Source organism: Drosophila bipectinata, chromosome 3R, assembly GCF_030179905.1.
Source record: "Drosophila bipectinata strain 14024-0381.07 chromosome 3R, DbipHiC1v2, whole genome shotgun sequence".
NCBI lineage: Eukaryota > Metazoa > Arthropoda > Insecta > Diptera > Drosophilidae > Drosophila > Drosophila bipectinata.
In genome coordinates, this window is record NC_091739.1 from 20,704,430 (window position 1) to 20,726,907 (window position 22,478).

General features: G+C 49.0%; 1 protein-coding gene and 1 non-coding gene across 11 annotated transcripts in view; one reads left to right on the top strand and one right to left on the bottom strand.

The window, feature by feature from the left end:
- Nuak (Nuak family kinase 1) overlaps nt 1-22,478 on the bottom strand; it is a 38,043-nt gene that overhangs the window by 9,075 nt on the left and 6,490 nt on the right. For 6 of the 10 annotated variants that reach the window (XM_017244769.3, XM_017244749.3, XM_017244791.3 and 3 more), the window contains exons 2-11: nt 6,068-6,387; nt 5,800-5,999; nt 5,522-5,739; nt 4,855-5,455; nt 3,234-4,421; nt 1,876-2,595; nt 903-1,269; nt 518-781; nt 321-449; nt 52-181 (exon numbers count right to left, since the gene is read on the bottom strand). In XM_017244769.3, coding sequence (XP_017100258.2) covers nt 52-181; nt 321-449; nt 518-781; nt 903-1,269; nt 1,876-2,595; nt 3,234-4,421; nt 4,855-5,455; nt 5,522-5,739; nt 5,800-5,999; nt 6,068-6,270 — 4,020 coding nt within the window. In that variant the 5' untranslated portion in view covers nt 6,271-6,387. Of the gene's footprint in view, nt 1-51; nt 182-320; nt 450-517; nt 782-902; nt 1,270-1,875; nt 2,596-3,233; nt 4,422-4,854; nt 5,456-5,521; nt 5,740-5,799; nt 6,000-6,067; nt 6,388-10,468; nt 10,817-22,478 lie in introns of those variants that run through there. The other 4 variants (XM_017244774.3, XM_017244783.3, XM_043212167.2 and 1 more) reach the window with 2 other exon arrangements.
- TRNAS-GCU (transfer RNA serine (anticodon GCU)) lies at nt 17,320-17,401 on the top strand. Its single transcript has one exon. It is a non-coding gene; the product is annotated as a tRNA-Ser (tRNA).

Genomic DNA, 22,478 nt, shown 5'->3' on the forward strand with positions numbered 1-22,478 from the left:
TCCGCCTCGGATGAGCCGTGTACTTGATGGATGGATGGGTGGAGCACTTACCCGCTGCAGCAGAGTCGAGAACAGGTTCTCTGCCGTGAGTATCTCGAAGCCATCGTCATCGTCGTCGTCCTCCTCGTTGGAGCTCTGCGAGTCGTTGTCTTGACTGATTTTCTTGACAGGTCTGGAGCTTCTGTGGGCGCGAAAGGTGGGAGTACCGAATGGGAAAAGGATATTCAGATGATGAGTATAATCAAGTCAAATGCCAGTCCCGCGGGGCAGACGGATAGGTGGAAAATGTGCAAACCAGATTCAATTTAGCCTGAGTTTACCTGAGTTTGTGCGGGGTGAAGCGGGCGTCGTCCTCGCCTGCTCCGCTGCCGCCCTCCCGGCTGATCGAAGTGGTGCGCATGTTCTGGAATGGCGAGCCCTCGTCGAAGCCGGCCTCGCTTAGCAGTGAGCTGTGGTATCGGAAGGATAAGTTTTAGGAGCAGGGACTTTGGGAGGAGGGATGAAGGGACCAACTCACCCAATGTGACGCGAGGGACGCAGGCGGCCAAACGTGGAGCGACTACTGGTCGTGTGACTGGACTCGGAGGGCTCCACGCTGCGCTCCCGCGGCGTGATGAAGCCACCACCCTCCACGGCAATCGGGATGATGAACTCCCGCGGACTCTTCTTGATGGGCTGCGAGGTGCCCTGGCTGGTGACGGTGGCCTGCGACATGTTTGTGGCCGTGGTGGTGGCGTCTGACTCGGATTCCACCGTGGACTGGCGTGACAGTGAGCCGGAACTGCGAAAAGGTCGGAGGAAAACAAGTTTATTATAAGCATCCTCGGAAAAAATATGTACAACCTCCGGGGAGGGAATAGAAGGTATATACAAGGAAAGAGGTTTCTACGGACGAGACTCACCGCGTAGTCGTGTTGGAGCCGGTGCGGCCGTAGACGTGCTGAGCGGGCGGGCGCTGGATGGTGATGACATGCTCCTTGGGCTCCAGGCTGGTGGCCCGGGCCTGGACAGTTGTCTTGATGGGGCTGTAGGGGAGCGGGCCCTCGCGGGGCGGTGCGCTCCGCAGGTCTGCCACCGGGTGCTGCATCTCCGTGCTGAATCGCATGGCCGGCTGCGGGGGCTCCGGGATAGGTGGCTTGATGTCCAGCTGCACCTCCGCCTTGGCGTTGATTTTTCGGCGCGGCAAGGTGGCCGACTTCAAGGTAATCGATGCGGTGGAGGTCTTGACGGATCCCGGCGGTGTCGGAGGGCCCTCGGCTCCCGGCGAGGCTGCGGATTAGACCAGAGCAACGGCAATGTTAGTCGGACTTCCTCTCCAAGGCCACAGGGGGGTGCAGAGGAACAAGTAAGCAATTAAAGCGTGAGTAACAGTAACACTAAGTAACACTACGAACGGGGGCCAAACGAACGGGGTTAAAGCACTCTCGCGGCTGGGGGTTAGGAGCGGCGGCCAACTGATGCTAATGCTAATCTCTGTCAGGTTCGGAACTCTGAACAACAACATCGAGCACAAACAACAATAACAACAACAGCAGTAGTGCCAACGAGAACAACAAGAACAACAACCAGACATCCAAAGAAGCTACAGGAGTGCTCAGATAGGAGATCGAAAGGAAAGATTGGGAAGCGGTGGAAGTGGCGAAGGAGCGTATATGAGGAGGCACTCCTTCCAGGAACCTGCTGTGCCCCCCACATAGGCTCCTTTGTGGCCAGGCGGGAGTACCAAGCAAGGATGTAACCGCACAAGTCAAGCCAGGAGAAGAGCAGGAGGAGGCACACATAGCACAAAGCACATGTTGGTGGAGGTTGGACTCGGATACGGATTCGGATTCGGGTGGGGTTTCTCTGTACTTTCGAGCCGCCGCCAAGACTTACATTTGAGCCACACAGCCGCGGGGGCGGCGCGGGCGGCACTGGTAGTGGCATTGGTAGTGGGTGTGTCTTGAGCTTGATTATGATTGAATGGTCTCGAGCGCGAATTGATATTGTAACTGTAAGTGGCATTGTTGTTGCTGTTGCTGTTGCTGCTTCTCTTGCTGTTGCCGCTGCTGCTGTTGCTGGTACCGCTGTTTCTGCTGCCGCTGCTGCTGCTGTTGGCGAAGGCGGGGCCGGGCGTGTACTGGGGCGATGGCGGGGGCGTGAATATGAAGCTGGCCCTCTGGTTGGGGTTCGGGATCTGGTCCTGGTCCAGGCACCTCTGCTGGTACTGCTGCTGGAGCATCTTGAAGGGCGAGGCGCCGGCACTCTGCGGCGGCTGGAAAATGCTGGCAGTGCTGTAGGAGTTCTGGGGCTGCCATGTGGCGGGTCTCCGGTTCATGCCTCCTTGGTGACTTGCTCCTCCGCCAAATACCCTCTGTTGGATGGTCTGCTTGGCCGCCTCCAGGGCATTCGGCGAAATCAGCACAGGAGGAGCTGTCTGGGGTGCCGCGATCGGGGGCGAGGTCGGACTCACCATCGTGCCACCCATATAACCCATAAAGCTAGTGCCGCTCTGGGCCCGTTTAGGTGCCGCACCAGCACCCGCACCACCACCCACTGCCCCACCATTGCCAAAGCCGTTGCCGATGCCGAGTAACGGGGTTGGCCTGCGTATCACTAAAATTAAGATGATGAGTCAATGAGTATGATGAGCATGTGTGCGGGGTGGGGTGAATCGACTAGTAGACTCTCTTTCCTAAGAGGTTCCTTACACTAGACCTTGTCGGAGTCGGATACAATCGATCCACCCCACTGGTGAGGTTGGAAGCAGGGAGGCGACAGACAAAGACAGATGAGAGTTCCATGAATGGCTGGGTATGATGAGTGTATTATTCGAATGGAAACCGAAGTCCTGTGATTGGCCAAGCGAGTTGCGGACTGGAGGGGAGTCGCCTCAGGGAGCAGGAGATTATATTCCTACAGCCAAATATAATCCATGCAGCACTCGGCTTGCAAAACGTTCACATACACACTGACTATGAAAGGAATAAGTATATATATGCGAGAAATAATCAGAGAAACAAGACGTGGGCCAGGTCCAGGTCGAGGACAGAGCGCCAGTCAGAGGATCCTCCGGGCACTTTAGACCCTCGACTGGCAGCTCCGCCCAGAACCAGGATCTCGGAGACTAGTGCTAAGTAACTTATAATAGAAGGTGCTAGTAGTCAACGTGGAAGCGCTGCGGTTGGGTTTAGCTTAGCCTAGGACGGATATAGTCTTGGTCTTGGTCTGGAGGACATGCAGGGACCACTCACCCGGCTGTATGGCGTTTCCGATAATGGCGCGGGCATTCTTCAACTTACGCTCCCGCTCCTCGGTCTTCGGGGGGTGGTCGCTCACCCCGATGGTCTCGGTCTGGGCGCAGAGCTGGTCCACCTCCTTGCTGGACTCGTTCTGGGCCTGCAGCAGCAGGGCTATGGAGTTCTCCATGGAGCGACGTGCCTCGTCCAGCGAGATCGAGGCAACCGAGTTCTTCGAGTCACTGGCCTCCAGGTTCGGCGGCCCGGCCTCGGGAGGCGATGCGGGCGGCGTGGCCAGAGCCTCAGCCTCCTGTGCGGCTGCCGCGGCGGCTGCCACTTGCTCCTGGGCCCTCAGCTCGCCGGGAGTGGGTCCGCTCGAGGTGGGCGGGTTGGTGGCCTTGCGCTCGAACTCCTTCTTGAAGCTGCCCACGCTGACGCCCGGTATGCTGAGTTTCTTGGGCTTCTCAGGCGCGGCTGTGGGCGTGGCTACCGCCGGAGGAGGCTGGAACTTCTCCGCCGTCTCCAGGATGCGCGACTTCCTCCGCTCGGCATTGAACTTGTTCAACGTGGACTCGTCCTGCAGGCTGCACTTCCGTACGAAGGGCGGCACGGCGGCCGGAGCAGGTGGCGCTGCCTTGGAGGCGCTCTCGTTGATGGCGTTCACCAGATCCGCGGTCTTGTGCTTGTTCACGAACTTCTTGATGACCTTGGTGGCGTCCTTCTCCTCCGGGGTCTCGGCCACGGCGTCCAGCTTGCCCCTGGTGGCCTGTCGGGCGACGGCGATGGGGGTGGGAGCAGGACCAGGCACGGATACGGGTGCGGGCACAGGGGCGGGACTCTCCCCCATCAGCTGCTCGCAGAGATCTCCCACCGCTTGCATGTCTTTCTGGGAGAAGCTGGGTGCTGGCGCCTGCTCTGCTTCCGGCACAGACCTCTCCGTCTCCATGAGCGTATCTTTGGGTGGGGCGATGGCTGGTGGTGCAATGGCCGGTGGTGCCTCAGTCAGTGAAGCCAGCGTCGGCGCTCCTCCCTCGCTGCTGATCACAAAGGAGCTGTTGGCCGGCTTCTCCTTCTTCTTGGCCGTCGTCCCAGCGGCGTTCTCCGTGGACACGGTGGGCTGGAGCTTCCTCTTGGTCTGCACCGGGCTCTGGGCGGGAGTAATGGTCCTGGTGGGCGAGGGCATCAGGGCAGCCTCTCCGCCAGCTGCAAGATCAGATCGAGAGAAGAGGGGAAAGGGTGGTGGTGTTTAATGAGCTTGGTTAAATGACTTTAGTCCATAAGGGGTTAGTACTCTCGCGGTGATGTTGGGTGCGTGGTTAGGTTTTGTTCGGATGTGGATCCGTTAGTGGGTGTGGGTGGTGTGTCGGTCGGTCAGTGTCGGTGTCGGTGGCGGTGTGGGGCGGCCAGTTAATCTCTATTTATATACACAATAGGTTGGGTCGATCTGCGTATCTATTTTCAATATAAAGTCTAGGATTTCATTGGAGGATTAGGGCTGTCTAAGCCAAGTCACTCTTCAAATCGACCCAACCTACTCGAGAATTAGTATTCTCTGCGCGGGTGGCTGCTTGGGGAGATCTTAGATTTTAAAACCGGGGAGAGAAGCTTCAAAGCAGGCCCATGGACATCCACTCACCGGCAACCATGTCGAGGATGCGGCGCTCAGCCTCCGTGTTCGGCGGTCCCATGTCCCGGATGGAGCCCACGGAGTGGGAGCGAGGAACTCGCTCGTTGGCCGCCGCCTTGGCTGCTGCGGCGACTCCCTCCGCCGAGGGCACAACCAGCTGGTCCGCCGTAATGGCCGCCGGGGTCAGGGAGAGCAGCACGTCCAGTCGCACGGGGGTCTGGTTGGCCAAGTCCTCGGCCAGGTCCAGGCAGGAGACGTTGTCGTTCTCGTTCACCCACCAGTGCGAGCAGATCTGCTCAATGGTGGCCCGCTTCCTCGGGCACACCGTCAGCATTTCGCGGATGAGGGTCGAGGCTCTGGAGGGCTTCCTCGGCTCGTAGTAGTCGCCCTGGCTGATCTGCTTCACCAGACGCTTGAAGTTGGAGCCGTCAAAGGGCATGGAGCCGTACACCAGGGTGTAGAGCAGCACGCCCAGCGACCAGCAGTCCACCTCGGGGCCCTGGTAGGGTGTGCCCTCCACAATTTCCGGCGAGGCGTAGAGGGGGGAGCCGCAGAAGGTGGCCAGAAGCCGACCAGCGTCGAACACATTTGAGAGGCCGAAGTCGGCGATCTGGAAGGGAATAGGTGTTACATACTGGACACTCCTCTACCTCTTCTCCAGGAGGACTCCACTCACCTTGGCGTTGCCCTTCTCGTCTAGCAGGATGTTCTCCAGCTTCAGATCTCGGTGGCAGATCTTGTGCTTGTGGCAATAGTAGACGGCGGTGGCCACCTGGCGGAAGATGCGTCGCGCCTCCTCCTCGCTCAGGACCTTCCGCTCGGACAGGTAGTCGTAGAGCTCGCCGCCAGCGGCAAACTCCATGACGAGCACCATCTTCTCCCGGTTCTCGAAAACTAAAAGTTTACAAGGGATTATAAGGATGCACTCGATCCAAAGCCGGCGGGTACTCTTACCTTCGTAAATGTGAATGATGTTGGGGTGCTGGACCGAGCTCATGATCTGGACCTCGCGGCGGATGCGAACCAGGTCCGCCTCGGCCTCGATTTTGCACTTTTTTATGGTTTTGATGGCCACCTCCTGGCCGGTCTCCTTATTAATACCTAACTGCACCTTGCCGTAGGTGCCCTGACCTAGTTTCTTAATAATATCGAATCTGCAACGGGAAGAGGCAACACGTTCCAGGGATTAGGGCTGGGGGAGATCGCACCCGAAAGCACTCACCTTTGTCGCAGCTTCTTGCGGTGATTGTTCATTTTGACGTCGCCGGAGTTGGCGATGCCGCTCAGGATATTGTCTATTTGATCCTGGGGTATTCCCGACGGATGCGCCAGGCTATTCCCGGTGCCGTCGAGGCCCACTGAACCGGCTGCTGTGGCGGCTGCGGCACCCCCGTTGGGCGCCGCGTCGGGCTGGCTTATCACCATGTTTGTGGATGTGGGCGTGGATGTGTCGGGTCTGGTGGCGACTCTGCTGGAGACTGTGTGGTCTGGGGCTGGGTCTGATGTCGTCGGGGCTGCTCCACTAACAGCCGATGCAAATTACTGCAAGAGAGCGAGAAAGGAGGAGGGCGTTAGCAGGCAGGGACAGCACTCATCCATCAAACGTTCAATCAAATGGGCAATCAATTAATTATCCACGAGGCAGGGCAATCGCTCTGGCTTCTGGGCTCTGGATTGACGTATTGCAAAATCCGACACCAGAAAAGGAAAACCACGCACTCCCCCACCCGAAGTGGAGGTCGGTACGGATTTTAATTATACTCTGATTGGATTTCAAGGCTGGCGTGGTGTGGTTTCGGGGACTGCGAGTGCCGGCTCGTGTGTATTTACCAGTAAGAGTCATGGAGTGTCTGAACCGCGAGTTCCTCGTGAATTTGGATCTTTGGAGATCTTTTATCAAAATATATAAACAAATATTCAAGGCTAGCTTGTGCTCGAGCGACAAACGAGGCCAGCAATGACAGGAAATTCTTCCCCAACTCTGAAATAGAAGTTCTATATATCTACAAGGCTATATATTAAAGGTATCCCCAACTAAACTGCCCACTAGGTGTAACCATTGTCCTTCTTGAGCCTCTACTGCAAAGCTATTAGGAAACTAATCTATCAGAACGGAGGACCTGCTCCTTGGGTCTTGTCTCTGACAGTTATGACCGGCAAGACCCTGAGAAGACCCCTCGAAAATAGAGATACAGAAGCCACTCTAGGGCCTCGGCTTCTCCCTTTCGCTGGCTGGCAGCGTTCCAATTATAAATGTGCACTTGATGGCTAGTAAATTAAAGTGTAACCACAACAGAAACCAAGGCAGCCGACTGTCGACCGTCGACTTTCAAGAGCCATGTGCTGTGCTTGGCACGAGCCACCGCCACCGCCACTGCCACCAACAATAACAATAACAATGCCGCCCTGCAGTTGCAGTGGCATCTTTAAGATGCCATTACTCGAGGCACGCGTGCACCCAAATAAATTAATCTTTACACGCAATTATATTGCAGGCTGCGGAGACCAGATCCAAAATCAAAATCAGGGCAACGAACAGTCTTCAAAGTGCGCTGAACCCGTATCTGTGTATCTGCGAGATACAATAACATTGCGAGCCGTCCAGTCCGATTCTTTACATTTTGGCACTCAGACAGCACATATCGGTGAGCGGCCGGGAGAACCACCAACTATGCCCGGGACGGGGGCTCGATTGGGGAGCGGACTGGGGAGTCTCCCCGCCTCCCCCCAGGGCTGTTGAAATGCCTGCTCTGGCTCTTCCGTCAGTTTGGAATTCCTGCACCGTTTTCTGCTCGTTTACGTAAGGGACGTAAATGTTTTCTTTTTGGCTCTTTGGCTTTCTGGCATTGTGGCATCGACGGGAACGGCATGCAGCAGCCACCGTCCAGAAAATAAATTCCGTCCAGATAGGCAGCAGTGTAAATATGCAAATGAGAATGTTTTTCTGGGTCAAGTCAAGTGCGACATTTTTCGGCCAAGTTATTTTTATGTTTTTTTTTTTTGGTCTTATAAGCAATAGGAATTTATAAGCAGGGCACTAAAGTCCAACCATAGGGCTTTAATATCATCAATCGATTGGGAAGCCAGCAATGGAAAATGACAAATTATTTGTGTTTTCAGGGAATTCCACACAGCTGACACAGTTTATTGATATTCAAATGCGAGTAAATCAATTGCGAGGCAATTGTTTGCGAAATTAAATGAATTTCCTCATTGATGAAACAACATTTGGTTTATGGGCGAAATTAAATAATTTCATTGTCTGGTTTATGGGCGATGGCGGAGCTGGAGGGCCACTGCAGTCAAGTGGGTCTTTTGCCATTTAAACTTATTGGAATCTGCCGAATTTAATTAACAGAAATTACAGAAATGACGAGTGTCAAGGGGCAAGTAAGCATTGCAACATTGCAGTATGAATATTTGCTAAGGAAAATAAAATTAATTGTGAGCTAAAGAGGCCTATAATTAAACCCAAAATATGGAAAAGTCTTTCTAGATAGTTGCTTTAGAAAACCTATAAATAAAAGTATCTTTTCACATTTAAATTCATTGAAATCTTCAGAATTTAATTACCAGAAATTACAACTAAAGAGTGTCATCAGGGGATTAAGTGGCGCCCATGTAATAGGTATTTATTGCAAAATTGCAGAAGAAAATAAATTCAATTGTGAGTTGAAGAGGCCTCAGGACAGGCAGTTCAGTCATTGCCCCATAATTAAACCCAAAATATGCAAAGTCAAACAAAAGAACACTCGCCCGTGATAGCCTACAAATTACATTAATTTATTGTATTTTATTGTATTAGAACAAACATGCCCGGCTAGCCGGGTCGAGTAATTAAAAGAGAAACCAGGCGGGGGAGGGGATTTATGCTGTCTGCCGTCCAATAAATAATAAAGCAGTATATGGGAGATGATATGCATGGCTGTCTCCTTCGGCAATTAAGGCGAATGTCGGACCAACTTGAAGTGTCAATAAGTCAGCAGAGGCCCAGACAGGCCCAGACACCGGCCGACCGGCGTTCTGCATTTATTTTTTGAATAAATCGGACAATTTATTGTTTTTCTGAGGCGACGCGAAAATATTTATGCAATTTATCAAAAAAGCGAGACGACCAGAAACACCCCACAGAAGGTCCTCAAAGGTTGGGGTTGAGGTCGCCCCCAAGCGGGAAGAACAAACAAAAACAGTCCGAGTCCGAGTCTGAGGCAAATAATTAAAATCTGGTGAAAGGAAAAAAGGAAAAATTAAGCAAACAGAGGACTTGCTTTCTGCTTTCCAGTCAGCTCCAGGACACACAACAAGCTCGCAAAAAATGTTGAATAAAATAGGCGAGCCAGCGAAAGGAACAAGACATGCCAGGCATTTCCTCTGCTGCCACAAAAGTTGGCCAACACACACATATACACATACACCCAGACCGGAGAGCACCCACAATGAGCTGGCATATGCCGAGAAACTTTCCCAGTTGGTGGAAACAAGAATTTAACGCTCGTCTCTTTGTGCCGGTGGTGCTCCTCCTCCCATCAGTCCCGTCCCCCTGGATCAGGCCACCGTCATTGTCGTACCTCATCCAGTGACGGATGCAGGACGAGGCAGTGCCCCCCAGGACGAACTAATATTTGCAAATTGAAACCGAATGCGAGAAAAGTTTCGGTTGCAGGAATCATTATTTGCCAAAGCTGCAGTTCTGTAATTGAGCTTTGAAGTTGCATCCACATTAGGGCCTTAAGCTGATGGAGCATGATAGCCAGGACTAGATAGCATAGCCTCTTTCTGGTGACAGTAGTGGCTATAAATTTTGATATTTCGCTTGGCAGCCTTCTGAGAATGTCTGAGAATATCGCCATTGCCAAAGTCGTTGCCTTTGCCTGACACTTGAGTGGTGACATTGTTGCCAGTGCCATTGTAGTGCATCTGCCACTGCCTTGTTGTTGCCACCTAGCCTGCCTCTCACGGATACTGCATTTGACAAACTGCAGCGAAATAAATGCCTTGCTGACAGGCTACGACTACGAGGGGGCTTGATTACAGGCCGATTGGTTATTAATGAACTCGAACATCTATGAGATACTTTAAGCCAGTCCGGGATGGAGTTCAGACGAGGGCTATTGTGTCTCCCGACGAAGCTTTGTCTTTCAAGTTCCTGAATTTAAGGCTTTCAGGCCCATATCTAGTGGAAGGCCAGATATGGGCAATTTTCCACCCGACGGAACCTCCTCTGAACCTGTGATGGATGTCGAATTAATTGCTGCTAGTTCCCAGCTCGTCTAATTTGTGTATCAGTTTCTTTCCCCGAACGATATGCGGAAATCTGTAATATTTTTTTCAATTTTTGTTTTCGGGTTGCAGCGCCCCAGAGCAGAAAATTCTTCGAGAGCCCCGAGTCTTGAGTCTTCTGATGCTGCTGCTGCTGCCGTCCGCATTTAAATTCTCGTATCTCCGCGTAAATGAGAAAACAAAATTAAAAGAAATTTTTAAAAATAACTTTTAGCTAACACGCAAGAGGAATTTTTATTCGAGGCAGAGACCAGAAAGGCAGCCGTGGAAGCGAAAAGTAAAAGCAGCCGAAGAGAGCCAGCCAGCCAGCCAGCCAGCCAAGCGACTAGACCAGAAAACATACCCAGAAACTAAAAGCATAGATGGGCGATGCTGGGATGCTGAGATGCTGCGATGTTGGGATGAGATCGAGGAAGCAGTTGCCGCACAAAAACTACACCGAGTCCACCGAGTATCCAAAAGTCGAAATACGTATCTGAAAGGCGCTGGGATTTTGGACTTTCTTCGAGATAATGCTCTTATGGATACACACCGAGAGGTAGTGGGTACCTCCGGTTCACTTTTATTGCAGAATTTCACGACCAGCGCACTCTCTGCTGGCAGTCTTCCACACCGGCCACAATAATTTCACATTTTCTGATTTCTGATTTCGGATTTTGCCTTTCAGTTAAACCGCCACACATTCAGGATGATTTCGATATATGTACATATATACTCTTTGTACCATGGGCTGTCTCTGCACATATATACAGAAGATGTCTATATGCACGGGAGTGGGTATATATAGTATATCAGTATATATACAAATAATTCGCGCACTGGCCTTTCGACGCCTTGCTCGCGATGGCTCTATGCGCTCGACTGACACAGAGCTGAAAAACTTTTCCGATTTCCCTCGATTTTCCTCAATTTTCCCCAAAAGAAAAGATCCGCTGAATACCGCCGACGGTAGCCGGTGCTCGTCGCTCGGGGCGCCCATTGTTATCCTAAAAATAAATGCACTATTCTCTCCCCGAAAAACAAATCTCTCGATCGCTCCGGCTCCGTCTCCGGCTCCTTCTCTGCATCTCTATCTGTATCTGTATCTCGCGGATGACTCTCCCGTTCACGTGCGTCGGAGACTCTGGGGGTTTTTGGGAGCGAGGCGCGTGCCACGGTGGAGCAGCCGCATTATGTGTGAACCGATCGTTCGGATACTGCTGGGGTGTCTATAATGGGCCGCTGGCATCTGTATCTGTGTGTCTGTATCTGCGTATCTGCATCTGTGTGTCCTACGTAAACAGCTGCTAGATGCTCGAGGCCAATGAGCCACTGATTTATTTAGATACTATTTCCTCATTTCTTCAGTGAGTCTTTGGCTTCTTCACTGCGGAGAGCTCTGTATGGAGAGCGGATGTGCAAAGGTCACAGCGGCGACCGAAAATGCAAGAGCTTCTGCCCCTAAAGACTTCCAGGAAAGTGTATCTTAATTTTTGTAGTTTCTTAAAGAAAACCTCCAGGTATGCCAGTAGCTCCCCACTCCCTGGATTCTCCAAGGATACCGGCAGGTAATTTTGTTTGCATGTCCCAGACACACTTCGGACCGAGTCTAACATTCTCCTGGCCCTAATACAGAGCCCACGTTTGGGGGAAAGTGGGGCAGGCAGCCCATCAAGCTCGGGCAGAAGTTGCTCCGCATTAGTCAGTGCTCAGCTGGGTGGCCAACAACATTAATCAACAGAGTCGGAGGCATGTAAACAGTGAGTGGCCCAGACACGGCAACTGGGGAGCAGGCACTGTGTGATGTGTGTTCGTGCCCATACAGATAGTGGCTCCATCCATCCATCCATCCTGGAAAGGGTCCCCCGGCACTGCTCGAACTGGGTATATTTCTCCCAGTGCCTAGTTAGTAGTGCCTAGTTTCTCAGTGCCAGGACCTCCGAATTATTTGAAAGCTTATCGAAGGAGCTGTGCAAACAACGGGCGGCGCACTCCAAATGCAAATGGATGGCCGATCCTGGGACTTCGATAATGATGCAGAGGCAGCCTCGTCATTACATAACCTCTTGGATGCCTCGGCAAACATTAAATATTGCATTATGCCGAGCTTATCACCTTTTAGGCGGCGGCAGAGCAAATATTGGTCCGTGTCGGCTCCTAGTTCTCAGTCCTAGTTTCCGGTGAGGAAGCGCCGAGAAATGGAGCGCCGGGTAATGTAATTGGAAGGTCGGCCCGGGACTGGAAGCGGAGGCAGGCCCGGGCAGAAAGTCAAACCCTAATAGAATAAAGTGAGCTTATATAATTTCCGCACGCCAATGCCACTTGCCCAAGGAGGTCACTGAGAGAAATCACCAACCGAGATCGGACCAGAGTCGCTTTGGAAAAGTCGTTCAAGTTTCCACAGTGTTGGCAAATATATTGTATGCCCCCCCTCCGTATACGGGTGCGTGTGCGGCATCAAATGATCGACCTAGTTAGGAGCCCCATGCCTGCACTTGGGGCATGCAACAGCAAAAAGTCACTCAAAACGAAGGAGAAACGAGAAAAAGGAAAGTGAAAACTTGCATGCCAAAAACGTCGCCGAAACTGAAATAAAAACAGCATGGAATCAAAGTGTAGGAGGTGTCGCCAGGGAAGGGGCACCTCCAGATATCCATATGTGCGTGCCTGCCTTTCGGGTTGCCTTAAAAATAAACGCGACATTGCTGGAATTTGTTTGTGTGCCAACTCCAACCGGAAATGTCATTTTCGCTGCCTGCTCAGCTCTTGTTGGTTCAATAATGCCACGGGGCGCGGTAGGGGGGGGAACTTTCTCCACCCTACACATACCCTGCGTATACGTAATATCGATGGCAGACGTGATGGCAAAGCTCGGTGCTCATAAATCGCCAACTTTCGCTTGGATCGACGGCGCATACTTGGGATAGTTTGCCATAAAAGTGCGCTGCGATGATTAAAACTCGGCTTGTGTGAATTGGAAAAGTTTCAGCCCCACCTTGCCACCTTGCCACCTAAAGACTCTTGTGCTAATAGATCCTAGCCACTGTTCTTGAAATATGCAGAGTGGGAGAGTCATTAAATGCTCTGTCTTCTAACCTGTTCTTGAGACCTTCTTGAAAAATGATGGTTAACCATTATTGCTCTAATTTAATGGCTGTCAGACAATTATTTAAATTAAAAAGCTCTCTACTGGCTTACTGAATATCTATTCTTCTTTAAGACTAATAAATCCTTGCTACTCCTATCCACATATAGAGTAAGAGAGTGATTAAATGCAGCATCTTCTGACAAATATGTCAGACAAACATTTAATTTAAATACCTCTCTAACTTGCTGACATTTTGTGGATAGAACCTTTCACTAATAAATAGATCTTAGATCCTTCCTTCTTAAGAACAATGTATCCTTGCTACTGTTCTTGAATATCCAGAAAAGGAGATTATATCACTAGATTATATACAGCATCTTCTGACAAATGATAAGAAACCATTATAGCCCTGTGTTTATGACTGTTAGACATCCATTGATATTAAATACCTCTCAAACTTACCTAAATTTTGTGACTATATCTTTAAGATATTCTATATTTAATAGATCTGTCCTCCTTTGAGAATAATAGACTCTAGGCACTCCTAGCCATATAAGTCTAGAGTAGGAGAGTGTTTAAATGTAGCATCCACTGACGAACGACATTCAGACATCCATGTCAGACATCCATTTAAGTTAAATACCTTGCTAACATTTGTACCTATTTTTAAAGGATCTTAAATATATCCTTTATTAAGTAAATCTATCCTCCTTTAAGAATAATAGTTCCTTGCCGCTGGTCTTGTATATACAGAGAAGGAGAGTGATTAAACATTATTGCTCTAATTTCATGGTTGTCAGACATCCATTTAATCTAAAAACCTTCCTAACTTGCTTACCTTTTTTGAATGACACGAATTATTAGCTTAGTTTGGCTTGGTCTAACGAAACAGATTCCCCTCCAGCTTCTAGTAGTGAGCCCCCAAGTCAGACGCCACCTTTTTTCAATTCATTGCACGGGGAGCCTTTTCTGCATTCACGTGGAAAGGTGGGCAGGTGGGCAGTCGGCCAGAGGCGATGGCAACAAATAGCCTTCACAACTGGCAGACGGCATCCTGCAGACTGCAGTTTGATTTGAATGCGAGTGGGAGTATGGGTGTTGGCCATCTCTCTCGTGTGTGTGAGCCATTCACACGCCTGGTGCGTAATTGACTTTGCATGGCGCCGGCCAGAGAGCGTTAGTTATGAGCCATCAGTACTTCAGGGCTAATTGCCTTGCGAAAAAATGGCGATAATTAAATGGCTTTCTGCAGCGACATTAGGCGCGAATAGTGGGTGTTTCGGTTATCACGGTGATTGGGCCCTCAAGGGGGGCTGCTCTTGTCGGCGACAAGTCTTCCTGCCCCTCGGCGGATGATTATCCCGTGATTTGCTCAGTTAATTACATAAGTAAGCCACTCTGGCAAGAGCAACATCCCGGGACATCCATCTGCAGCCCGGCCAGCAGCAACAACATCTTGCTCTTCACTCATTTACTTAATTGAGTTGTCGTTGCTGTTGTTGCTTCGGTGGTGCTCGGTGGTGCCCCATTTTGTTGCATTTGCGGTGGGGGCTAGTTTCTTTTGTGGCCAAGTTCTGCGGACCAGGCCAAAACAACGGCCGACGTGGGCGTGGCTAGGGCTCTGTGGCTGTTTTGTTGCTTGTGGCATAATTTACGGTTGTAATTGTCGCACAACGTGGACTGTTTTTGTTTCAGTTCCTTCTCCAGTCCTCCTCCAGCTGGGCTCTGGTTTCGTGCCTACTTTTTGTCCTCCATCCTGCCCCGTGACACATGCTGAAAGTCACGCGCTTCACTTGACGCAAATTGCTTGCGGCAAGCACTTAATCAGCAACATTTCGCACTCCTTTCGGCCAAGACGAGCGAGCCCGGTCGAGTTGCAGGCTGCAGGGACAACACGGCGTGTACGTAATGCCCGTTGAAGGGCTGTTTCTGGGTGCAGCCTGGCTGTCTGTCTTGGCCACTTGAGTTTGGCACAGATTTGGCAAAGTTTGCGGGCTAGATGGCATTTTTGGCCTAATTGCAATCGATGGGAGGGCCATTAGTGGGTTACCCGGTAATGAGGCTTTGTGAACTGGTGATTAAGTTTCAAATCGCTTTAAAATTCAACCAAGAGCTGGTTTTTTGAAGGACTTTCCAATTATTTTTCATAAAAAAGATAAAGCTTTAAATTAAAATGGATTATGCAATTTCGGGATAAATAAAAGAGAATGACTTTATTTAAGTTACTGAACTGCATTTGCTCAAAGCCAGCAAGGTACTGGACAAGGTCGAAGCTTAAATACTCTTTAGTATCTCTTACCTAAACCTAAATATACATTTTCTAGATTAAGTTGAGATTTATATAACTTTCTTACCTTTAAATCAGTAATATATTTCCAATCCTTTTCTCTCAACCTATAGAGAGGATACCACCTAGATTCTACTACCCTTTATCACCAACTATATAGATGTTATTACCACTTCCTGCTGCCAGTCGGGGATTTTTTTCCCAGCTTGGCATATAATTCCAGTTGGTGTAAAAAGCTTTTGATTTAGAGCCAGCGGTGGTGCAATAAAGAGCGCGCTTCCAGTACAAAATATCTGGCAATAAAAATGTGTTTATTTCGGCCAAAATAGCAAAAACATAAATTGCTTCCTAGACCCGGCGCCGGGCGCCGCATGTCCGGCCGAGAAGTGCGACAAAAACATTCATAAAAAGTTAGCTCCCGAAACGAAAATAATTTTATATTTTTTCAGCTGTTGGCTATAAAGTTTTATTGAGTCGAGGAGTCGAGTATTGATTTAAATGCCCTCCTTTAAGGATGTTCCAACTGGGCCAAGAAAGGGGGAGCGGGGGGCGGCAGGCTGGTTAATTGGAAAAGTTTGCCGAAGCTAGAAATTGATTTTGTATGCATCGTTGATAAAATTGCTCATTAACTGCAAGGAGCTGGAAGTGGAGCATCAACCCGCCTTTGGGCCAATAAGGTTCCCAGCTCGCATGTGCATTTGCTTTTCGAATTCTTGGCCATGCCCCGTTGCGCTTGTTCATTAATTTCGACATTTAAATGGATGTGCGGCGCAGAAATGACAAACTGTCTGGGTTCTTATCCCCCAAACAGCCACCCACCGCCCACTTTCCTTGGGCCTGGCAGTCGAAGGTCGCCTGCTTTCGCTTCTCACTTGTCGCAGTGGCACACTTTTTTCGAGACTGACTACGCCCTGTCCACCAGCCCACCATCCCACTAGCCCCCCAAACCCAAAACTCGAAAAAATAATTTAATTGCTTATTTTTTTTGCTGCTCAGCGCTCTGCGCTTTAAGCTATTTGGCCCATTCAATTAAAGAGCAGAGCTTAGTGGGGTGTGGAGGGTGGTGATGGGGGCATGCCACTGAGACGCATGTAATTAAAATGCATTTTCAACTCTTGTTGTGTTTTGCGCTCTTCAGCGTCCAACGCTGTGCCTCCTCCTCCTCGTTGTTCGAGAGCTCTTTTTTCTCGGAGAAGGACTTCTGGCAGGAGGGTCCGCAGTTGGCAGTTCCGCAACTGTTGTTGCCATTTAGTTTCACTTCAAGGGTGCCTCTTTATAAAATAAATTTTATAAAATTCAGGAACAAGCTCACGACCCGCCAGTAAACATTATTATTTCCCCGAAACGATCTTCAAAACGAAATGAATTTTCTGATTATTTTTCTTGATTTTCCATTGATCTGCAGTTCTCTGAAATTTGCACAAAATTTCGCATTTCACTCCGACAAGCAAACAATAATTAAATGCACAAGATGCACATATTTAAATAAAAACCCACCAAGCAGGGAAACTCGCAAATAAATTAGACAGCCAAGTGGCAGGCACTGCACTGGTGATGCGTGTGGGCGTCCTCCCAGAGCCCCAAAGCCCCACACCCCAAGCCCCAAGCCCAAACCAACCCAAAGCACTGCCAACAAATTGTCGGTCTCTGATTTTTATTCCAACAAATATTCAGATGTTTCTTCAACCATAATTTCATTGCAATAACAAGTATATGTTTTCAACTAATACGTGCCACAATAATACCCGGATTTGGTTAACAATCTATTGAAAGAGTAGGTATTCCATCACCAGTACCAGTACCAGTACCAGTATGCACCTTGGCAGGCTCTAACCAACAGGACGAGGTGGCCGAGAGGTTAAGGCGTTGGACTGCTAATCCAATGTGCTCTGCACGCGTGGGTTCGAATCCCATCCTCGTCGAAACTTTTATTTTAAATTATTTTTTGAAAATTTCTTCCATGAAGCACGTTCTGCTGGGGATAAAATCTTGTTGAAATCCATATAAAATAATAATTATGATTCATTAGCTAGATGCCACTGCCCAGATGGCAGCCTATTTTATTCCATGAATTTATAAATTTCCACACAATTTATATGAAACGCTAATTAAGTAACATAATCTGACTGAATCAGGATGAAATTATTCAGGTATCTGGTTGTTGAAATAGATGAGGTAATAACCTTCATGAAGGACTGTAATTTAAAGAGCCTTTAAACCGCAGTCCTGTGGAGAGTCCGTGGTGGCCCAACTCGGACTACTATTGGCTGAAGCTATTAATGCACTTTCTGCATGAATTTAATATGCGGGCCATTATTAATTAACTCGCGCCCGGCCAGTGGAAGTGCAAACATCTGTGGCGCTGGGCTAGTAAATTATGATTAAAATATCCCACATATCCCAGTAAGTGTGTTTGCCCATTTAAGGCTGCTGATGGCTTGTGGTGGGGAGAGAGGTTAATGCAGCTCAGTCCTGCGGCGGTTGAGGTTTTCCAGGAGGTAAGTTGAAGATACTGGGTACCAAAAGGACCGAGATACCGATGGTTTTAAGATTAAAAAAGGTTTTAATATTTAAATAAAGTTATTAATTCACTTTGGAATGCTTTCTAGTGTATCTTTTTCTAGTATCTACTATCGTTTTCGTATTTATTATCAAGAAGAGATTGTTTGAAAAGTATTTCTTGGCTTTCAAGCTGATAAAACTTGTGTGTTGGCCTAACTATCACTATCATATGAAAGTGTTATCTTAAATTCCTACCACCTATCCGTTCTACATGAGAATACTCCGAGTAATGTTTAACAAACTCTGAGAGACAAAAGCCTTAATTTCCAACAACAAGACCCTCTAATTATCAAAAATTATTGCCAAATTGGATCGATTTCAGCAACAATCTTGCCGGCCATCTCGCAGAACTATTTCGAGACCCGTAGTCGTAATAACAACGAGTAACAATGCCAACAAAACAAGCAAATCTACGACATTTGGGCTACAAGACCCAGCAAAAGGCTAAAATCACAACTGATGGGGTGTAGGATGGGGGAAACACTTGAAAAAACAATCAGTTCTAGTTTCATGATTAAAATGCAAATTTAGTTTAAGTTTAAAATTTAGTTTATTGTTCTGTAAAGTCTACAAAAAACAGACAAAAGTAGACTTGATTGGGAGAGTTGCTGGGCTTCTTAATTACCATTTTTTTTCTCTGGTTGACAAAATTTGGACGAGCTCTCTGGGAAAACAAAACCAAAAGGCAGTAGAGACCCACAAACAGCAAGCAATTTTCATATTTTTGGCGCAGCCAAGCCGTGAAAGAGACAGACACAGTTAAAGGGAGAGAGACAGAGAACAAAGGATGAAAAGCCATCGCCCATGGCGGGAAAAAGTGGCAGACACTGAGTTCTGGGAAAGCGAACTCTTGTCGCCCGACAACATTATTCGACAATTTCCAAATACCCTTGTAACCCCGATCCCCGGGGACTTGTAGTTGGCACCACCACCCAAGGACTCTTCGTCCTCCACACATGAAGGCTGTGACATTTTTGGAAAACTACAAGGAATTGATGTACTTTTTCAATAAAAGAGGAACTCCAGGAGGGTATTAAGAAGTCTACTGGGGAGACTCTTGTTTTCTTCCAGCTGTCAAGCATATATACTAATATATATACTAACTCGCACTATTCTTATTTTTAAAACAAGAAATGGCGCTTCAAAGAAAACAAACGTCGGCATCATCGACGCAGCTGTCGCCCATTGACGTTATAATCAAAAATCATATGACGTCTCCGGGCGTCCACCCACCCGAAGCCACCCGAAAGTGTTCTTCAGGAGGAGACCCAACAAAGCCAAGGCGGCGGCCACCAATGTAGGTCAGTCCGAAAATAAATCTGAGAGGAACGAATCCAACTAAACCGAATGGCGTAAACAAGGAAGACGCTAGTGGTGCTACTGGCAGAGATACTACAACTTGGAGACTTAATAGATGGCTGGGAAACTAATAAGCCAAACCCAGGCCGAGAAGGACTCATCGACGACAACGCCCCGGCCTGGCACTCGCTCCCATGCCAAGTTAGGGCCTCGAGGAGGGTGCGGATGGTAAAAGTTTTATTGCCAAGGGCGGTAGCTGGGCATGACTGGGAGTGCAGCAAGCGGATTAAGAGGAACTGCAGCCAAGACGACAAATGCGTAAGCCTTGAATCGTTCCTCCTCTTGGAGGACTTTTCTTTCAAAGGCCGAGGGACGAGGGGGCTTCATAAACAAGTGTTGATAGCAGATTTCGAGCACGCCCCAAGCCGAAGACGAAGCCGAAGCAAATCAACTGCTGAAAAGCAGCTTGTCTAAATGGGATTACACCAAATTCTCTGGTTTGCCTTTTCCCGGCCGGAGGAGCCCCCAGCCCTGACCAAATCGAACACTTTTCAATGGCGCCTTGATGGTGGAATTGGTGGCTGGCTGGCTGAACTTCCAAGGCTGATTGCCATTTGTCGGAAAATTTAATGGAACGACAGCGGAGAAGACTCCAAACTTTTTTCGCGCTCTGTGAAGGCTGCGGATGGGGTCCCTAGGGCGTATACGCAATATTAGTACCCGGACAAAATCGCATCCTGCTCATACAAACAGGTAGATATCTGATTAGTTTCATTGCGTCCTAATTAATTCCACAAAAGGCACCGCCACAAAGGTAAACCACAAACGAACAGGTCATATAATTAGTCAAAGCCCTCTAGTAAGAGTTGTGGGGCTGGGAAATGCACGTACTTTGTGGTAACCAGACTTTGAAATAGAGGCGTGGGTCTTTCCATCAAAGCGATATGTACATATATTTCAGCCGATGTAACTGTATCTTGATATACCGATACCGGTATCGGTATATGGGCCAAGCGATGTTAATATCTTTACCACTATGCATCCGATTCTGAAGCGGAATCCGTATCTTCCTCGTTAATCTGAAAAGGGAAAACCCCATTTTCAAGGGATGTCATCACGAAAAATGGACAAAAAATTTACAAAATATTTTGTATCAGGATTTTGATGCAGATTGGTGGGGAATCGATATACAAATCGTTTAAGGTACTCCCCTTGAGAATCGGAATTGGGGAAAATATAGCCATCACTGTAGACCCTGTGGGGACTATAGTGTTTTTGACGATAGAAAGTTGGAATGTCGATATCTAATCCGATATGTTGCTTGATCGGAATACCTTAAAATAATGGTAGTTCGAATCTCCATAAAATCTGCATCAAAACCTTAGAGAAAAATATTTTTTTTCATTATTTTGTGGATTTTCCTATGGAGACCCCTTTCAAAAAAAAGGTATCCCGGTACATGGACACAATAGAACTCCACATTTCGCTTAAAGTAAATGCGATTTTAAATCGGGATACCTTAAAAGAGTAGTGGAATAGAGGACAACTGTCTTCTCTGCCCATTTACAATGAAAAAGGGAACAAAATACTCCCCCCTTTAAAGCAAACCCAAGCCCCTCCCTCTGGGTAATAGACATTGTTTTTGGCCAAAAACAGATCCGCCTCCCAGTTTATCACTAACAACGTAGCAGCCACGCCTCCAGGAAAGCCCTCCATTTCCCCCATTTCCCTTTTTCCCTTTTTATGCTCACGCAAACTTCCGGCTCAAAAGTGACGGCCGCCAGTCCCAGAAACAAATGCAATTTTGGTGCAGCCACGGTACTGGAACAGGCCAACAACAAACACGCCACGGCCAGCGGACATTGGGGCAGGGGGGAGAGGCAGGGGCAGGGGCACTGCGGGCACTTAATCAACACTAAATACGGCCACGCCCTCGGGAGAGGCACAAAATTCCAGAATTTGGGTCTGGGTTGAGCCCCGGATGGCGTGCAGGCACGGGCACTGGAGCTACAAAAAAAATATCCTTGACCTTATTAGCCCACTTTTTCCGTTTGGAGGGCCAGGCAGGAGGGTTCTAGGGTCAGAAATGTCATGTACAGGGAGTGATGGACTGGGGGGCTGTGTTGAAATGTCATTAACGGCGGCAGCGAGATTTCGCAGGTGAACTGCCAACAGACATGTCGCAGCTGCGGCGTGGGATGCCTTCAGCTACACTGAGCGAAAAGAGGCCTTAAATCTGTGGGTAGTTGCTCGAGAGACATTTAAATGCCTCCCCGTTTCTCTCAGTTCAGTAGCTGCTGCGTCGAACGTGTTGATTTAGTGGTATAATTGCCAGAAATGAGGCAGGTGCAGAGGCAGAGGCAGGTGCAGAGGCAGAGGCAGGTGCAGAGGCGGAGGCGGAGGCAGCAGGCAGAAGGCGGATTTCGAGGCAGGCGGCACTAAACGTCGCCTAAATGTGCGCCAGTTGCCAGCATTGCCAGCCTTGACCGATATCCGAGCACTAAGCCCAAACACAAAGGCATTAAACATACACCAAACAGTCGCGGCAAGCACTCGCAAGCACAGACTGGCAGCCATGACGAAAATCATTCAAAAAAGCCACGAAAGTGCTCCAATAGTGGGGCTACCGTGTGGCAGAATTTCAGCTCGTTCTACCAGCTGAGAGGTGAAATAATCCAAAAAGGAGGAACTCGGTCTAAAAGCCCGACTGGATTAGACCTTCGAATGCTAAGCATGTTCTCTTTGTTGGAAGTAGATTAAAATGGGAAACTCTGGGTACTGGGTACTCTGGTACTCTTACTTCTTTGTGGAATTTCACAATAAAATTTTCTCATAAAATCATATCTCCTGAGCTCCTCCCCTCGAAGCATCCTCATATATATCCTCATATATGTATGTACTCTGCATATTTGATGCACTCGCTCACTCACAGAGGTATGAAGCGCTTTAACAAATGGCATCAAATTGATTCTGCCACGCTAAGCATTTTAGGATTTTCAGCGACACAGCCCCCCCTCCTGCCCCTTGCCAGCCCAAAGAACCGCAAGCCCAGAAGTCTGCAGCTGTGTGTGTGCTTTGCATATTTGCTACTGTGCTACACTCCCCAAAATCTGGAGGGGTGGAGGACGGGGAGTGGCA